Source organism: Perca fluviatilis, chromosome 18 (assembly GCF_010015445.1).
Source record: "Perca fluviatilis chromosome 18, GENO_Pfluv_1.0, whole genome shotgun sequence".
Taxonomy (NCBI): Eukaryota; Metazoa; Chordata; class Actinopteri; order Perciformes; family Percidae; genus Perca; species Perca fluviatilis.
The window spans coordinates 16,745,316-16,765,218 of record NC_053129.1 but is presented as its reverse complement, the minus strand read 5'-3'; the positions used below and the strand labels follow the sequence as shown (position 1 = coordinate 16,765,218).

Genomic DNA, 19,903 nt, shown 5'->3' with positions numbered 1-19,903 from the left:
TGATAAAAAAAGACCATTACATGTTTTGCTCATAGACTTATAAGTCTATCATAATGGGTGCAAAGTAACTAAGTAGATTTACTCAAGTAGCCTACTTTATTTGAGTATTTCCATCTTATGCAGCCTTATCTACTCCACTTCATCTCACAGGTAAATATTGAAGGGGGATTTTTTACTAATGTTCTGACAGCTTTATGAATTTTCTGCTAAACTGAAGTGTTCCTTTATAGAGTGAGAAAATTACTCCTACTTACAAGATGAATAACAATTTGATCGTAAAACACTGACAGAGACCTTTTTTTTTCTTTTGATACTGATAATACTCACCCACATTTACATAAGGTTTTGAATACAGGACTTTCACTTGAGTTTGCTGCTTTAACTTAAACAATCTACATACTGTATATTTTGTTCAGCTTGTTTTCCTTTGTTTTCTTCTTCGTTGCTTCATTTTCCTGTCTTTATGAATACTTTCCATCAAAGAAGGCCTACCTTTCAAAATAAAACTTTTAATACATGTAAGGCAGAATGTTGTTTGTTTTTACTATGAATTTTACTATGAAGATTTTGCAGCTTTTATATGGGTGTATGTTTTTTTTGTTGTTGTTCCTGTCAGAAAGTGTTATTCCAAAATTTAAGCCATCAGTATAATTTGAAAGATGCCACACAAAATTAACCATTTAAAATGACAGTTTGAAATGAAATGTTTGTGCAGAAACACTTGTGGCCAGTACCGATTTATTATAAACCAAGGAAGTTTGATTTTAGACCTAATGTTTTAGTTTTTATCAGCCAAAATATAAAGTGCTTCATGCAGGCCAAATGGTGGTGCTATCCACATAGAAAACTAATCACTTGCTCCCTGGATTACTTTGCACTAAATGTCAGTGAAGTCTGTTTAGAGATACAGTAACCAACAGACAGACAAACAGGACCAAATACAAAACCTCCTTGCTCGCTAGTACTGTGCTGTATGTCAAACAATGCTTATTATTATCTTACTACAGTGTGTACAGTTTATGGGGAGCAGCTTTATGTGTCTTTTTGATTTTATTTGCATCTGTTAAAAAACATGTCACTGTGCCACTTTGTGACAGCTGCTACATCAGACATCCAAACCAAACTCTATTTGTACCATAACAGAAGGCTTGACAGCCACTTGCACACAATGAGCCATCAGGTTTACATATATGAAAAATAATTAAAAAGTTCTTCAACTAAAGTAATTCATCAAGTTAGGTATGCATCTGCTGTCACAGGGGTCCATGATCAGCTCCTGGTTTAATTCCACTCCCCATATAGGATTCTGTCCCCACCATGTTGTGTTCTGCTGCTGTGAACTTTGTTTTTACTTAGACACCACCAGGTGGAGCACTGAGTCCGATATTGCAGATTAATGGAGCCCCACAGTGGTTTATATTAAATAAATTACATAAAATAAATGAATACACACACAATATTTAATACAACCACAAATAGTGAAATAATCCAGTACATTTAAAATCTCATCTCATTATTATGCAATGTTGTTTCATTATGCCATTCATTTGACAATAACAGAGTTTATTGCAGGTCATTTTGATTTATTTCAGTCCAACAGTTTTTATTTGAAAAGGTCTTTTTTCCAATTTCGTTTTTATTTCATGATGACATTTTCCCCCAATGGCCTTTTTTATTGCATAATACCACTTTTCATTGCAAAGCCGTTATCTGTCAATCAAGTATGCTGTCTGCAAAGCAACAACCAAAGTTGAAAAAAAAATGTATTGGATTATTTCACAATTCCATGGTTTTATTCACGTTCTACTTCATCATTTCTTATTTATAGTCCTTAATAATGAACACTTTGGGTCCCCCCCAAAAAAAAAGATACTTTCACATTTCACATTTTACCAGCACCCATGCCTTGTGCAACTACCTAAAGTACCGGTAAATGGCAAGTTTTGTATAGAAACGTAGGGCCGACAACAGGGCTTACTCAATATAATGTTCCTAATAGCATCAAAGATAACCTCTTACTATATGTTCTAGCTCCAGTAATTGCTTTCAAGACATTTTGAAAAAATTACTGAATACGAAGTAGAAAGAAATTCAACCCAGTGTTTTAAACTGTAAGTGACCCTTTGACACATGCTATGCCCAAAGCAGTGATTCAGGGCCAACCTGGACCCCCTTTCTGTGTTTTACGAGGTGGGAGAAATAGGTTTTCTGGGGATTTGAAGCTTTGTTCTCGGGGCCTTCACAATTTCTTGCCCCATCAAACCTCCACTGGCCTTTTTGTGTTTTCAAAACCCTGAATGCTTTATTGAAAATATGCATACATAACACTTTTCCTACACAACAATACAAAACAGTACAATCACTTTTGTAAATAACACATTAAACGCAAAGCCACACATCACCCCTTCCCGCCATAGCCCAAGGAACTTAGAGATGCTACAGTAGCACTTGATATTCCCCACCCAGGCCCTTCCCACCACCACCACCTCTGAGAGAGAAATAAGACATAGTTAAATCTGAAACAACTCCCTTGGTAAACTCAGACAAAAGAAGAATGGACACCAGGTTGCATACAGACATAGCATTTGTGAATTGAATGATAGGCTTGAAACTCTTGTTAGGGTTTAAGTGTGTGTGATTTGCCTCAAGTCTTCTGAAATAACGTAGGGTGTGGAGGAGGAATCCATTCTGCATCCAAGAGTTGAGATAAAGGTTCCCAAAGTGTGAATATCAGACCATGACACACGTTAACCTACAGAAAACACCAAGTGTGCCGATTTGGCTTTGAGAAAGATCAGATCAATCAACAATGGCACACCAAGAGAGAGAGAGAGATTTCGGTCAATTACACAGACATGCGGTAAAGTAGATTTTCACATGAAGGAAACTCTTTAAAGGCGAGGGGTGGATAAGTTCAAACCTGATTTGATTGTAGGTAACACATTTGCTAAAAACTATCCCCACTCCAAGTGACATGGGTGGTACTGTGCATATTCATTTGTAATAGTAGTGGTAGATAAAATGCAATTGAACACAAAGAAACAAAAGAAATTATAAAAGAAAGATAACAGGGGGTTATAAAGAGTACAAAAGAAATGAGGAGTCCAAATGTCTGGTTATATTTTAATATGATCATACAGGGATAGAGGTCAACCAAAAATGATATAATGTGAACAAAAAAATTTAAGTAACAAAAAAAGTTCAATAAAAACAGACAGAAAAGCACTATTTTAAACATGTTTTACTGTATATCAGTCTGTAGCAAATAGTCATTACATACCCTAAAAAAGGGAGGACGAAAGCTTTGAATGGCGCACTGACCACTGAATAACTTGGTTGGAGAGCAAAAGGGGGGAGGGGCGGGGAAGAGATTCTGAATTCTCTCTAAGATCCAACAGTGGTATACCTCGAGATGAGGCTGCTGTGCCTTATATACACGAGGTTCCGTTTTATAATGTCGACAAGATGATTAGTCACTGCTTTTGGGTGCATAGAGGCATAGTGAGGGTTCAATTCCTTTAGCAATCTCCGGTTAGGTTTGGAGTCTTTGCCAATGCGACCTTTTAAGCCATCAGAATGGCAAGTGCAGTGACCTTAAGATTATGAGAAGCTTATGGATTGATGCCATTGCAGTAGGTGAGATTGAGCAGAAAGACCACGCAAAGTGCAGTGGTGGGGGTGTCATACATACTGAAGGTTTGTGTGCAACTGTATGAATAGGAAGGGAAGGCAGTGTGTGTGTGTGTGTGTGTGTGTGTGTGTGTGTGTGTGTGTGTGTGTGTGTGTGTGTATGTGTGTGTGTGTTTTAGGATTGCAACAACACTGTGGGCTCAGAGAGTGGTTCTGGTTATTGGTGCCTCTTCTCTCTCGGGCCGTGCTTTACTACTCGTTCAATAATTACAAACAATAACTTCTCATATGAAATGACCCTTTGCTAAGAACACAACAGTTTTACAGCTTTTTGAAACATGCCTCACTCAAAATGCTATTTTGAAATCTTCCTTTTCTTTTCCCCCCCCCAACAGAGACGATGTATTGGCAATAAACTCAGTGCCGTTTGAATGCCACGTGGTAAGGAGAAGAAGAAAAAAATTGTAATGTAAAATTAAAGCCCCAGATTAAAGAAAAGTTTTTCTTTTACAAAATGGCTCTCAAGTATTCTTTGTTCCACAGATAGAGGTCCCTATGGGGCTTTGGATAACTTAGAATTGGTTTAAAATCCTCCTTACAATTTTACTATGGGATTAGGAGCATAGGGGAGGGAGGGGGGAGGAGGGGGTGTGAATCTTCTGCTGGTGTGAATTGAACACACATACAAAAACACGCGCCAATTAAACCTGCACCCACAAATGTCAACTCTCCCACTAATGTGTGCATGCATAATTGCTCTCGCTCACTCTCTCACACACAGAGGAGGGACAGCAGTCACTGGTATGCAATCCAAGTTGCACTTGAACTCTTTTCACATCTGAAAGTGTGTCTTTTGAGAAAGGTCAGAGTATGTGTCCTGACAGTGGAAACCCCACCTCACCACCAACGTCTGACCCCCTCACCGTTGATATGTGACCTGTGAATCCCTCTGTCCATCTCCTCTTAGGCAGATGTAATGGGAGTTGTGCGGTAGCTAGTTCAACAGAGGGGGTTGGGGCGGCTGTCAGCTGGAAACACTACAGCGACCGTCCATGTTAGAAGTTAAATTAAGGAATAAAAAGTTTGTTTTCCTAATGTCGAGAAACACAAAGTGGAATCTTCACGCTAAAGCTTTCCACGGGCACTACTTGAGCTAAGATTCACCTCTTAAATGAGAATTACGCTATGACTATCATAAAAAAAAATCCAACATTTAGCATAGCCTCTTTTTTTTTTTTTTGTGTGTGTTCTTTGTCAGATGGTCAGTCAGTGTTTTTATGGTGGATTTGCAGCCTTTGTCCAACAGATCGAATGCGAAGAATAGAGCAAGAGAGTGGGGAAGAGGAAAACATACATACAGAAGAGTTGCTATATGCACCATCCTCCCCCAACAACACCCCACCCATGTCCTTGGAGACATTATACAGGTAATGTGAGACAAACAGGCAGACAAATGGTAGACGGCTGGTCTGCTGTGTCTGTCTGGAGGAATCACAGGGGGGGGGGGGACTTGATGTGCTCCAAGCTCAAGGTGGAGACGGGTTTCCTGGGAAACTGTGTGAGGACCTGGCATGGCTGGTGGCCATGCAGCCAGATGGGGGGGAAGAAGGGTCAGTTGGAGGAGAACAGCCGTTACATCTCACCAGTGGATGGCGGTCGTTTCCCGCTGGGCATTGACTGGGTTTCCTCTGGGTCGGGATCAGGTTTTGGACGAGGACCTGAATATTTAGAGTGTCCTTCATCACCTCCACCATTTTCTTTAGGTCAGTCAGAAGACACATTTTTCTCACTTTTGTTTTCTCTTTTTGTCTTGGTGGCTTTTTGTTGTTTGTTTTTCTTGTCTTGCTTTAGGTTGGTGTTGGATTTGATTCGCCCGTTGAGATCTCATTTTATTGTGGGAATCTTGGATTGTTGTTAAAGAGAGATGTCATCTGCTCCATAAGTGACCATCAACTGTCCATGTTACTGCAGTTTTCTGCAGAGAATAAAATAAATAAATAAAAAGATCAGGTGAATAAAGAGATGTAACACCTCATGATTCTTTTGCTAACAACACTTCCATGCACTATGGTAAAAAAACTGATTTGGCAGTTACCGTTGAGTGCGTCCGCCTCTTGTGAGTCGAGGAAAGGTGCAGGACCCCAGACACGCACTGTGCCGTCATCGGAGGCGGAAGCCATGAGTCCCGGGATGGCCGGGTTCCAGCTCACACAGTTAACGGTGCGTGTGTGGCCTGTTAGCTCAGCAATGGGAAGTTCACCACGCCTGTGCCAGATGTACACTTTGTGGTCTGTAGAGAAGGAATGATGAACGCAACACAACAGGTGGAAGTAAAGATAGTCAGTAAACGGTATGAAATATGACAATGCATGGTTAATAGTTTTTTTAATAGTTTAGAAATTGAGAAAAGATATGACAATAAATTAAATTATTAAATTAAATTTATGTCAAGTCTGATGATACGAGTCAATACTACAGCACTAATCAGCAAGGATCCAGTAAGAAACGGCACCATATCCCACATAAGATTTTTTTCTTAACACAAACCAAACACAGCAAGATTCTAGTCTCCCACAAAGTCCACAGAATGAGATAAAAATGTGTCAGCAGGGGCCGCCTAAGTACTACAGTTTGTTACAAAGAGCCACGGTGTTATCCCGGTCAATATTTTGCCCTGCAGTACTCTTGGACTGTACCTTCGCTGCCACTGGCAATAAAGTCTTCGTTGTGGCCTCCAAAGCAGGAGTGGATGGTGTAGAAGCCCTGGGTCACACCTTGGTATTTCCTCACCAGCACACGGTCCTGGAGGTCCCACAGGTGCACTCCCTACAAAAGGTTGTGGAAGAGTAGCCTATAACTGCTGAAGCGTCCTGCATAGTGTCTTATCAACACAAACTGTGCTTTAGAAGCAAATAAAGTGATATTAATAAAAAGGTGGAGATATAGCTCACCTGAGTTGCTACATTTAACAAAGCTAATCTCCCGTTCTTTGAAACCGTAAAAGACATGATAGGGTGGTCCTCCTGAACTCTGTAAAGGACATGTAAACAAGACACAGGCAGTCAGGCACTGTACTGGATAATGCAAATATACAAAACTTCAGAGTGGGTGGAGAATGATTAGGTGGGGGCTTTAAATATCCATGTCCATTGGCTGGCATTCATGAGCAAAATATGTTGTATTTTCAATAATAATTGAACCATACTCTAGATATACTACAGTACAGGGATTACTAGGGCTGACACATACATGTTTCTGTCTGTAAGGTCCTCGAAGTTGTACCCCCGGATACGTTGGTGTGTGTCTGAGGCCAGCACGGCCCTGCCATCACCCAGGCACCACAGGCACTGCACTCTAACGCCCTCCCAGGAGTCCAACAAGTTACCGTCCAGGTCCTGACAACAAAAAGACAGACACCTCATTTCTCAGTCTTCACAGGGGAATGAAGACATGGACAAAGCATATTATGGCAAAATTATTTACCAAGAGGACCGGTTAGATGAACTTTGTTTCTGCTCAGGCACCAACACAGTGCAACCATCAGACAAAAAAAATTTAAAAAAATATAATGTACTTTCCTTCCACTTAACAACATGTCACTGATTTGTCAGACAACACCAATGAAATAGCTGTACATTTGGGCATTTCTACTTTACTTATTAAATCACACATTTCTGCAGTTTGACAGTTTTGTTTTTTAAATGTGTGAGATATAAGTTCAAATGTTCATTTCAAGCTTACACACATTTATAGACATTATCAACTGAATCATTATCAACCTCAATTTTCCCCTCTGGGGATCAATAAAGGTTTATCTTATTTTTTATCTTAACTACACAGAGACCTGGTCACGCACAACAAGCATAGATACACACATAAACCATATTCCCAAAGATATGAGATAAAAAAAAAAAATCTAAAAAAAATCATCCGTATGGGTTCATCGGGTTCATGGCTAGAAAATCAATAGACCGGCAGATCCAATTATCTCGAAGTGGTCTGTTTAAGGTCAAAGCAACATTTGAGCAGATGTTTAAAAGCTGTATATGACTCACATACAGTGTCTTCCCTGTTTTAGCGCCCTCACCTGCCTTTAAAATGCAACAGGCATTCAGCATTGATTGACTACAGAGAAGATCCATAATTCTTGAGAGAGAAATGGACTATAAATATTGGAGGCATTTACTGGTTCAAACACATCCCAATAAGCAATCCTGTTCGGGGAAAAAAATGTATCCATCCACTTACACACTGATAAAACTGTCCCCTCTGTCCTCCGGTGACAAAGCGTTTGCCATCAGGGTTCCATGCCACACTGGTCAGACTGTCTTCATGGGACTGGGACATTTTGGTCCGCAGCTCCCCCGTCTGCTCATCAAGGGGATTGGCAGAGACAGTTGAAAAACAAGAGAAGAGATAAATGGGGGGGAAGGGAGACAGCAAGAACAAACATTAAGTAAGAGGGGAGGGGTGGATAAAAGGAAAACAAAAGGAAACAAAAGGGGAGGGGAGGGGAAGGGAGAGGTCATTGAGTACACACAGCCTACAGAGTATCTATGGGAGGCTGAAAGGCCTGTTTTCCTTATGTGCTTGTTTACTGAATTTGAAATAGACAGCTCAAGTCTTTGACATCACCGATCTATGCTTTTGTAAACTCACGTTCACGTGTAAAACAGGGCTGGCATTTGGAAACATGCCAATTAAGAGGTATCACAAGTATAGGTTTAGTGTATGTACAGTGGGGCCTGAAACATTACCTGAACATTCCAGAGCCACAGCTCAGAGCAGTCGTCAGGTCCACAGGCGATCAGGTAGGTGTCATCGGGACTCCAAGCTAAGTAGGAGACGCCGTATGCATGACCCTCCAGGGTTCGCAGCAGCTTCAACTGGTGGCTCTCCTACACAAAGATAAGACGAAAGGGATTATAATAAAATTAATTCTGACACACTGAGGGGGGCCCTCTTTTGCAGAGGCACTAGGGTTCCAAGTTTTCAAACTGAAGTCAGAGTGCACATTGGAAGAAGAAGTTCCATGACATTAAATGAAGAATTCATGCTACAAAGTTCAGTCTTCATGACAAATTTATTTTCATCATTCCATGGCAATGGTGCACAAAATTCAAACCAGTCAAACCAATTCTTAAGTCTGAACCAACATAAAAGAACCTTGACGACAAGCCACTTCTGTGAATGTACGTCATTTGTTTCAGGGTTCTTATTTAGTAGATAGAAAGTAAACCGCCTTTCTACTTTATATAAAAACAGACACCAGAGGACCAACCAAATTCAGAAGTTAAGGATGCAATGAAGAGTACCATATTAATTCTCAGTAACATATCTGAGACAAATGACAGACTTCACCAAAGGGCTAACAAGTGGAACTTATGTATTTCTATAGATAATGTCTCATAATCTAAGACAGAAAATAAAAGTGCTTCAAAGAATGTTTTATATGCACGTAACGGTTATCATGGGGAATTCTAACAAAGTACATTACTGTTAGATACATATTTTAAAATGCCAAAAAGAAAACTGCCTGCAAATGTAAAAAAGCCCTGCCCACGACATTCTTGGAGGGTAATTTTAGCTGTGGACTAAATCATAAAAAAAGGCAGTGTGTTAATAGGCATTTTTCACGCTTACCGGGTCTACTTGCCAAATTATGACCGTAGTGTCTTTGGAGCCAGTGGCTAGTTTGGTGCCGTCATTTGAGAACTTGCAGAACCACACCTCATTACAGTGCTCTGTCAGAATCTGTTGAGTGTAACAGGGGAACTGCTTCCTGGGATGCGGAGAAAGAAGAATTTAAGTCAGCAATAGAAGGTCTTCTTTGATTATGTTGTCTATGTCTTAACATGTTGCAATCAGAAAATCATAAAACATAGGGCAAGGATAGAAAAAATGATGAGAAAATGATAAAGGCTAAACTTATGAAACAACAGCGTACTGCAGCCATAATACAGTAGTAAGATGCTAGGGGAAGGACATCAAAGAGAGGTGAAAGGAGTTAAGACTTCTGACACAGGAGAAAAATACAAAGCAAGGCTTTCAGTCCATATGCATCAACTTTTTAGTTTTATAACAACAGGTGGTCAACTGATGCATACATATCAGATCCTGCAGCAGGATAGTTTAACACTAAGGTTCTTTATGGGCCTGAGCAGCATGCAAGCTGTGTTGTACCAACCTGCTGCAGACATGATCGAGGAGGAGAGAGACTGAGTCCAGACTACTGTCCAGCTTTGTGTTGTGATAGAGGCAGCGGTCCCTCTGCAGCTCTACTGCTTGCCGCAGCAGGGTCTGCAGCCGCCGAGGGGGCAGCATCACAGAGGGTGGCAGGTATGCTACGAGGAGAGATAAAAGACAGACATATTGGTTATGTATTTAGTAGTGTTGTAGTCATGTAATATGTGTATTAGATCTACAGAGTTAGCGTAGAGACAGGTCTCCTCACTCTGTAATTTGTCCAGCAGTCGGCAGCGTGAGGCAGTGCCCTTGCCCTCCCACTCTGCCTTGGCCTTCAGGTCCTCAGCATGGCTGCACATTAGGTACCTGCAGGAAGACACAAGCAGCACAGATCAGAAAAATAACAATGTACAGTACACAGGAAAAATTATAACATACACAGTAATATTATCACAACAAAAATAGTTGAATGTTGACAAGTTGCCAGCAGGAGCACAAAATAGTGATTAGTATGGTGAGAATCTGTGATAATAGGGTGAACATTTCTTACTAATACTACACCAAATACAGATGTAATACAAAGAAAAACAAACACTGCGCACTCAGAATGCAGAGTTACTTGTGGTTCCTAGAGTCTCTAAAAGTAGAATGGGAGCCAGAGCCTTCAGCTATCAGGCTCCTCTCCTGTGGAACCAGCTCCCAGTCTGGGTTCGGGAGGCAGACACCGTCAGCACATTTAAGAGTAAACTTAAAACTCTCCTCTTTGATAAAGCTTATAGTTAGGGAGTGAGGAGTTACAGCGTTCGCCTAGACTGGCGGGAAGGGTCTATACACGGCACCCCTTCTCTTCTCTGCTTCTCTTCATAGTTGTCAGATTCATCTACCAACCCTTATAGAACTGGCTAAGGTTTGCCTTGCACCAGCTCTTAATTATGCTGTTATAGTTTTAGACTGCCTTTTACACTGAGCCCCTCTCTCCTCTCTCTTTCCATCTGTGTGCATCCCTGTCCCAGAAATGCTTTTTACTAATTTAGCTCTGGGGAGCTTTTTCCCCGGAGTCCTTATGTTTTTTCGCCCAGCAGTTTTCCTGGATTAGGGTGGCACCTAAATCATGGTTGCAGCTGTTGCCGTGGTCCTGCTCTGCACCCTGCTATGCCCTGCTACGCTCTGCAGTGCCCTGCTACGTCCTACTACACCCTGCTATGCCCTGCTACGTTCTACTACGGCCTGCTATGCCCTGCAGTGCCCTGCAGTGCCCTGCTACGCCCTGCAGTGCCCTGCTACATCCTGTAACGCCCTGTAGTGCCCTGCTACGCCATGAACTACTACAACTACTATTTCTAGTCATAGTTCCATTATCTTTATTGTGACTATTATTATCACACCCACAACCGGCACTGTCAGAAACCGCCTACCAAGAGCCTGGGTCTGTCGGAGGTTTCTCCCTAAAAGGAAGTTTTTCCTCGCCACTGTTGCACTAAATGCTTGCTCTTGGGGGAATTACTGGAATTGTTGGGTCTTTGTAAATTATAAAGTGTGGTCTAGACCTACTCTATCTGTATAGTGTTTTGAGATAACTCTTGTTATGATTTGATACTATAAATAATAATAATTGAATTGAACATTGATCAGACCATGGATTAGATAGATAGAGGATCATGGAGCTACTGATACCATTATAGTGAATCTCAGAGGATCAGTGTTAGTATAGTATGCATATTGGACAACCAAATTACGACCAAGCGAAAGATCATGAGAGATATTGATCTAAGCCATTGATTTAAACATGCTGTAAAAGCAATCAAAATTAGCGCAGTTTAGCAAAAACTATTCAAAGAAACTATTTTTTAAAGGCCACATGTTTATTGTCAATTGTCACGCTTTCCCTGACTTGAAAGATAAATACACATCTCTACCAAAAAGAAGCATCCTACCCTACAATGTATTGTGTAACTTGATGAACAATAGCTGTGTGACAAAATTGAAAATACTTATCTACAATGTCATTTTCAGGATGGATTTGACTGGTTAAAAACTGCCCTGGTGCTTGAGAGATATATTCCATTCCAATGACTAACCAGCCTCCATTAAAAAGTCTCTCTGGCTCTATAGTTGGCTCAGTGGTGGGAGCTGTATTATTAGTGATTACAGAGTTATCTAAGTTTGCAGGTGTGTATTTGTGTAGACCGTCTGATGACTATGAGACAGATGAAATATCAAACTTTTAACCGTACCCGCTAAGTACATGGATGCGATCTGTGTTGTACTTGAGTGGCGTCAGCTCTCCCCGGAGAACCTGCAGAGCCTCCAGGACTTTGCCATCCTCCAGATATTCTAGGTACTTCTGCTGCAGCAGCAGGAACTTCATACGCTGAGAAGAAGAGAGACAAAAGGTACAGAGAAGAGATTTTATATTAAACTGAAAAGTAAAGGAAGGAAGAAAAGAATGACAAGTAAGCTTATACTACTGCATCCGGTTTCCCTTTGATAAGAAGCAATTTCAACCACTGATCCAACAACAGCTGCTCTGCATGGCTATAGAAGGACATAGAAAGCTTTTTAGGTACAGCTGTGTATAGCAACAAAAAAATAAAAATATTCACAATATAAAATGTATATTTGATTTGCCATAAATGCTTGAAATGATGGCAGCATATTGCAGGGCAACATGTTTTCATTATCAGAACATATTTATAGATGTAACCAAGACATATGGTCATGCCAATAGCCTACTTTCTTCATACTGAGAAGACCATTGGCAAGTGTTTTTACCAGTCGCTGATGCTGGTCAGTGTTCACATTTGTGGTATCAAGAGTCTCTGTCTTATCTAAGGTATGCAGTAGGAACTGCAGCCCTGACAACGGGTGCAAGCACATAAATTCAAGAAAACATCCACCCACACAGGTCTACAAATAAAGAGTGCAAGAACACATCTCCCAACTCTCCAACTAGGCCTGTGATATGAGTAAACTGCCTACCAGAACTGCAGTTAAAGTCATGTTGACAATGACAACACAAACCTAAAATGGCTACCCACGCTGTACATACAGCTGAAAATCAACAGCTACAGCAGCCGTTCTTTAAATAACCCAAATGGTGATGGCAGTTAGAGAGACTTCTGACACGGAGCAGCAGGCACTTGACTGAGACACATGGGACCATTTTTAAAGCTCATCTTGTCTGCTAATTAGCATGCTAGCTGGGGCTAATTAGCCAGAGCTAAGCCTCACAAATCTTCACAGTATAAAATGTTAGTATACAATACATGTACTTTTATAATTTTGTATTAACAACAAATAATACAAGTAGACTTACATATGTCAATCAAAATGCCAAATTTACAAACAGTTTTTTCTAAAAATGTAATTTACTTTTTTTTTCTCCAAAAAATGTCCTTACGCCCTTTTTCCACCATCCAGTTATTTTAATTTTTTCCCAGCTGTGAGTAGATCTCCTTTATTTCCAGTGTGAAATACATTGGGGACACCAGTGTAGTTCAACGCCACACTTGAAAATCAAGCAAATTTGGTATACCTAGTACTAAAATCTCTGAGTAGTGAGTACACTTAATTTTCATTACTTCTCAATTTGGATGCACTACATACGTCTCGTTAAAATGACTATGCAGTGTGGAATTGGGATACAGCTATGGTTGTACTCTTGCCGTTATGAATGAAAATAATTTTTAAAGCTGACATTGATATTTGAGCTTTTAACAATTCTGATAACAATGTATTGGCTTACAGTCATTTGACATAAACACATAACACATGAACAAGTGTCCCTTCATTTGTTTTATTAAACCTAATTGTGACAATAATATGTACTAAACAAGATATGTTAAATTTGATAAACTTGTCAGTAATCTCTGAGAACTGACCATTTCAGACATATCTTTGGCATTTCTGTAATGCTATTTCTTGTTATAGATCTACTGCAATATTCACAATAAATCTGCAGCAGGCTAAGATTATATATATATATATATATATATATATATATATATATATATATATAGGGCTGTCAATCGATAAAAATATTTAATTGTTATTAATTATTAGCATGTCCGTAGTTAACTTGCGATTAAACGCAAATACATTTTTATCTGTTCTAAATGTACTTCAAAAGGTATATTATTCAAGTTTTTAATGCTCTTATAAACATGGGAGCAGACAAATATGTTTGCTTTATGCAAATGTTTATTATTATTGCAACAATCCAAAACAATGACAAATATTGTCTAGAATATTCTCCAGAATAACCTCAAAAAGGTACTGTATGCTCACAAAATATGCTGAAAGCATAATATGGCAAACGTAAGCCCATCAAGCAACAACAGATGGGCATATTGACCTAAATGTTACATTACTTGGTAATACTAACACAATGTAGTGTCCCACTTTACACTTGTACTTCTTTGTACTTCTTACACCTCTTACGTCTCCGTTGCAAACTATCCAGCGCGGCCTGCCTTTGGCGAGGGTTCTCTGCATCAGCCGTATGCTTAGCCAGCAAGTGGTATTTGAGACTCGACGTACTCCGGTGGTAACTCAACTCACATCGACAGTACATGCAAATAAACTTTAGTCTTGTCAAGATACCCATCTGGAAGGGCTTTGAAACTGCACTTGCAATTCAAAATTACCATTTTCTATATCCATTTCTGCACACAGTTGGTGCTAGCCAACTGCTAGCCATCATGGATGTGTTAAGAGAAGGATGGAGTGGCCCGAGGCCCACATCACAGAACGCGTTAATCGGTTAATCTTGACAGCCCTAATATATGTATATAATCAATAGAAAAGTGCCTATTTTGAGTCTATTAGTTTTAATCAATGTTGGGACAAGCTAGCAAAAAACCGAACCACATTTTGCTTAAAAACGACAGAATCACGCATTCATTCCCTAAATCTAATGAGGTGTCCATTTCTGCGGCTATACTTTCCGAGGCGTCATCCAGAACGTTTTGGCTTTCAGTGTCCCACAACAAGAACCTGCAGCCCTGCATTTTAGTGGAACCATTCTAGAACCTCCAGTTGTGCCTTCTAACTGGCTGTCATTCAGTTCAAGGGGAGCTTACCACAATGGCATTGGGAGAATGCATCAGTGCTCTCAGCTCATTGAGATCATTCTCAGCCTAGATCAAAACAAAGGGAGGGTGATGGAGGGGAGAGACAGAAAGAGAGAAATGGTTAGCTCAGCAGTTTCCATGCATGGAGAAACAAAACGTATCACACCAGCAGTAATAGAGATATTTTGGTCAAAAAACATACTGGTCTCTTGTGTTATTTACGCAGTAGAAAAACTAGATTTTGGGAATTAAAACAGTGTCTGGTTTACGATTGGTTTGTGGAGAGTACAACCATACTCGCCACATCCAAAAATGTATCACTATTTGGGTCAAGGCTGGTGTTATTTTCCCATCCTGCAGTTCAAACATAGGGTCATTATTCTAGAAGATTCACAAGGCCATATTTAATAAGATGTGTGCTTTCATAAGCCTCAGCTCTAAAATGTTGGAACGAGAATAATTCTGCTGCAAGAACAGGGTAATACAGCCGAGAGTGTTGATTTCAAAGCCAATTAGAGAAAAATGTCCTAAAGTGTGCCAATACAAACCTAATGTTTTCAAATCCCACATTACCGGCCTGATGGAGTCCTCACAACATCCTGCAGTACCACTCTGCTATGTTTTGGGTGTTCTGATTAACAATTTTTTTTTGATCTTTTAACATAATAATGGACACATATTGGGGAATGGTGCCTTGTTATTTTGTTATACAAAATGATAAAAAATGGTTCACTAGAGTAGGCATAATAGTAATAATGAGCACTTTATACTCGCCCTTCAATAATTCAAGACCTGTTGACCAACCAAACATTCTTTTCAACCACCAGAAGTCAGATTTTTCCCCGAGCTCTCAATGATAATAATTTGAACCAGATTAAATTTTGTTCTTTTAAATACAATCCATGACATTGAATGTCACAACATGAATCATGTGCTTAATGGTTACAGACTTTAAATAAAGCTATGCGCCCAAAACTGCCAGTTCCAACATCAAATAGCACTTTAACAGTAAGCTCTGTTAGCCAAGAAAAGAGTTCCATTGGTATTTGTCAGGAACGTTTATGAGTGGCTCAAATGCAGACCACTTTAAGTACTTTGCTTATGCTTTCCCGAGCTTCCTTTACCACTTCCTAACAGGAATCATACTCGCTTTTGTCGATAAGTCATATTACAGTACAATACAGACAATAGATCACCAGGAAGGTCACCAATTCCCTGCCTATCGTAGTGCATGCTATTATGTAACCATGGTAACCCAAGACCAACCTTGTCCCACTCCCCCTCCATGACATGGTTGCGGAACTTGGTAGCTGAGGAGTGTTCCAGTCTGCAGCCTGATTCCTGCATCAGCAGGTCCACTGTCTGACTGCAGAAACACACAGAGAGAGAGAGAGAGAGAGAGAGAGAGAGAGAGAGAGAGAGAGAGAGAGAGAGAGAGAGAGAGAGAGAGAGAGAGAGAGAGAGTTAGCTGACAGACACAATACAGGTGAAATAAAAGAAAGTAGAGGAAAGCTTTAACATGCATTATAAATCAATCTTAAGAATCAAGTGCAAAGATAATATTTCAGAGCCCAGTTAGGACTTGAAAAGTTAGCTCATGATTATTGATTATATAATGTGCCATTTCGAGGCAGATTACTCAACTTTTCTTGTTTATCTAATCACCTATTTCACCACTGTGACTGTATCATGGTCACAATGATAGCAAATAGGTGAGTGGGAGATCTGCAACAATAATTTTAACACTGGGACAATAATAACGTCATTGGCTGACAATACGATGAAGGCAATTTCATGGCCAACAATGTCGGAAGGAAGCCAGCCTAACACAGTTGTGTCACCAGAGCATTATTTGTGGACAGTAGGAGGTTCACTAAAATGAAGAGAGCTTCCACTGCAGTTGAGATCATCCTCTCAGCCTGTAAACCATGAACCATAACCATCTGTCCAAACACCACCTCTCTGCTAAACACACTCCCCCACCACAAACAAGTCTGCTGATATGTGTGTATGTGTGTGTGTGAGAGAGAGATAAGTGGGTTGGGGTTTGGGATGGGGGTGGCTGACACCTTCAGCATGATGACATCATTTTCAGGTATCAATGGAGTGGCGCAGCAGCTCTGTGTTGAGCCTTTCATCCAGCAGGCTGCTACACTGATTTCTCTTGCATATTCCCCAGCTGAAATGTAAGAGCTCTGTCTCATACCAGAAATCCCCCCCCCTCCCCCTTTGTAAACATAGCGATGTAAGGCTGTCTTTTATAATGCCTTGTAATGGCAGCTACACTTTCTCAGCTGGAGACCAGATATCTGCGGATGTCTAGCTATCCAACAGTGGCTACCCGAGCCAGAGGGCTAGACATACATTTCTTGAAACCCCCACTATGCTATAATTAGATTCAAACACAGCGCTTCCATCTAAAACAGCTGATAGAAAGCGCATTCTTCAGACGCCATGAAACCAACAGATTCTGTTCAATCCAGGACCAACTGTCGGCCACTGTATCGACGACTGCTGTCTTTAAATACATACATGCCCCGATACATGCGTGTTACGGTTTGTGACTGACTGTTGACACATTGCTCTAACACAGTGACAGCGACAGAAAAATAAAGAACATTCACCTAGAAATAAAATTATCATGTTCGGTAGATAGCTGCATATGGTGATTAATTTGATATAATAAAGACATGGACAAAATGACAGCCCAGGACGTGCAAACGGCGCACTCGGAATACTAAAATAACCAGGGCAGTTTTCATAACCATGCTAGTTATTACAGTGTGGCCAACCTACCCACCCAAACGGTCTTGCAAAAAAAAACATATTCTTCCCGAGGCAACCAAGATGGAAAATGAAGAAACCCACCAACCAACAGCCAGGCGAAAACCGACATTCACAACCCGCACTAACATTTCCTCCGCATATTTTTTTTGCAATAGCATTGAAACGCACCAATGTACACTGCAAACTCGATAATCCTGCTTGTGTAAGAAGCTAAATCAAGTGTTATCCATTCGCGTGACATTCATTTTATGCTTTGCAAACCATAACAAGTCAGTGGATCTCTGAATAAACGTTACTAGCTAGATGATGTAATGCCTTTGATTCAGTGCGAAATATATAATCTTAATTAACGCATTGTTGCGCTAATGGCATATGAAACATATTTCAGCTAATTCTAAATCTGTTAAGCAGACATATTTTAGACGGTGTTTTACGTTTGTGTGAAGGTTTAATGTCAGGACATAGCTAGCACCTCAGCGCAGGCTAGTGCTGTTAGCTATCAAGCGAACTGTTATTGTGCAAGATGGACCCCTTCTTTCTACCAACAGCCAAGCTAACTAACGTTAGCTGACGTTACCCCATCCCCCATGTTTGTGTCTGTCAAGCGCACTAATAGCGCTTTTACCATCTGCTATGTAGCAGTTTCACACGAAACACCAGTAATGTCGATTACATGTCGTGTTCAACTGTTACATTATATACGTTTGTAGCTAGGTTTTTCATCGACTTTGAATAAACTTACTTCAGCCCTAGTCCGTGGAGATGTTGCCCTATTAATCGTATGACATCTTCCTCCGCCTGCGATAGCCGTTTTTTCTTTTTCAGAGAACCGACCTCCGAGCCCGAGGCCGTAGAGGCAGCCGAAGTCCCCGAACCGGGCCCGGCTGAAGCACCGTTACTGGTACCGACACTATTCCCGTTGTCTGTGCTGGAGAGAAGCCCATTGGAGTGGGTTCCGCCAGCCGAGGATGACTCCCCGTTTTGTGCGCTGTTAAGGCAGGAGAGCTCTGGAGATTCTTGTCCCTGTCCTGCCCCGTTTGCCTGCATGCTGCTGCTAAGATTGTTGACAACACTTCGGTTAAAGTGGATGGCAGAGGTGGCTTGAGAGTGTGGAGAGTGAGTAGCAAGTCCTAATACAATTCCCGACAGGCCTGTTACAACCGCTGAAGCCCCGGGCTCTCCTGCTCCCTCCGCCGCCGAGGCTCGGTGCTTCTTCCGCGGGGGCGGCGACGCTCCGCCGGTGTCCGAGTCGGAGGAGGAGGAAGCGGAGGCCAGAGTTTCCTCACCGAGAGCGGCCGTGGTTAGAAGCCGGCGGAGCTCCGGGTGGGAAATCAAGGTTAAGCTTCCAGATTTGAGGCCTTGTTGTTGGGCTCAGACCGGACTGTCAATATGGGAGCGCTGTCAGTTAGCCCGTTTTTGTTGTTGTTTCTCTCCAAACAGCTGCAGCTCTAATGGAGTCCTGACGCCCTGACGTAACCGGAAATTCCTACACTACCAAGTTTCCGGGTAGAACTATAATCCATGGGGGCGCATGAGATGCTAGTTAGCATAATAATAAACTGACAACAATAAAACAATACATTAAAATTCATTTGACTGTCTCTAGAGACCTGCCTTTAATATATCCGGAATTTCAAATATGTAATAATGTGTTAACCTCGTATTGACTTTCCACAGGTGTGCAGCTTTTACATTTCTAACTAAACCGCTCACAACTCAATAAATCATGTTAGCCAAATTAGTTATCTCCAAGAATAGGCCTGCATACAATATAGGTAGAGGGTTTTCGATTTTGGCTAAAAGTTGACTTGACCATTATCACACGGCTATGTAAACAGAATAAAAGCATAAATTGCTCTTGCAGTCCATATTTAAATATAGGTTATCATAAAGAGTAAGGGTGGTCCTCCTTACCATAAAAAAGGGGTCACACATCAGTTAACACATTGGTATATATCACCTTAATCTACACATTCAGTTCAGTCACTTTTCAATAATCATTAATAATGTTATTCAATTCCTAATATATGATTATTTTCAGTGGGCAACTTATTAATTAAAGACTTAACACAAATAGACACTTTCCACAGGAAAAGCATAGGTGTAACAAATAACATTATTGATGGCTCTGCTTCATTAAATGTCCTTGTAAGTCAGTGAGCCAGCTTGCACAATAAGAGTCATGTTTCAACTGTTGGGATTTTTTTTTTAGTGTGGCCATGCTCTTG

The 19,903-nt window shown here is 40.8% G+C and overlaps 1 protein-coding gene across 1 annotated transcript; it reads right to left on the bottom strand.

Annotated features, from left to right (window-relative positions):
• Positions 1–1,774: 1,774 nt before the first annotated feature.
• Positions 1,775–19,046, bottom strand: wdr26b (WD repeat domain 26b). Its single transcript, XM_039781814.1, has 14 exons — positions 18,418–19,046; positions 16,155–16,254; positions 14,898–14,954; positions 12,051–12,187; positions 10,085–10,182; positions 9,818–9,974; positions 9,274–9,412; positions 8,388–8,528; positions 7,879–7,998; positions 6,880–7,025; positions 6,582–6,660; positions 6,327–6,456; positions 5,726–5,920; positions 1,775–5,605 (listed from the first exon to the last, which is right to left on the bottom strand). Exons 1-14 carry the CDS (start codon positions 18,720–18,722, stop codon positions 5,580–5,582), a joined length of 1,830 nt encoding a protein of 609 aa, XP_039637748.1. The 5' UTR covers positions 18,723–19,046; the 3' UTR covers positions 1,775–5,579.
• Positions 19,047–19,903: the final 857 nt, after the last annotated feature.

Bases quoted from the DNA above. Each gene is read 5' to 3' on its own strand.
- wdr26b (XM_039781814.1), bottom strand. From the start codon at position 18,722: ATGCAGGCAAACGGGGCAGGACAGGGACAAGAATCTCCAGAGCTCTCC. The intron at 6,661-6,879 runs GTATGTGTCAGC...TGTCCTTTACAG, and splicing joins GACCTTACAGACAGAAACAT to AGTTCAGGAGGACCACCCTA. The intron at 6,457-6,581 runs GTGAGCTATATC...AACCTTTTGTAG, and splicing joins TGTTAAATGTAGCAACTCAG to GGAGTGCACCTGTGGGACCT.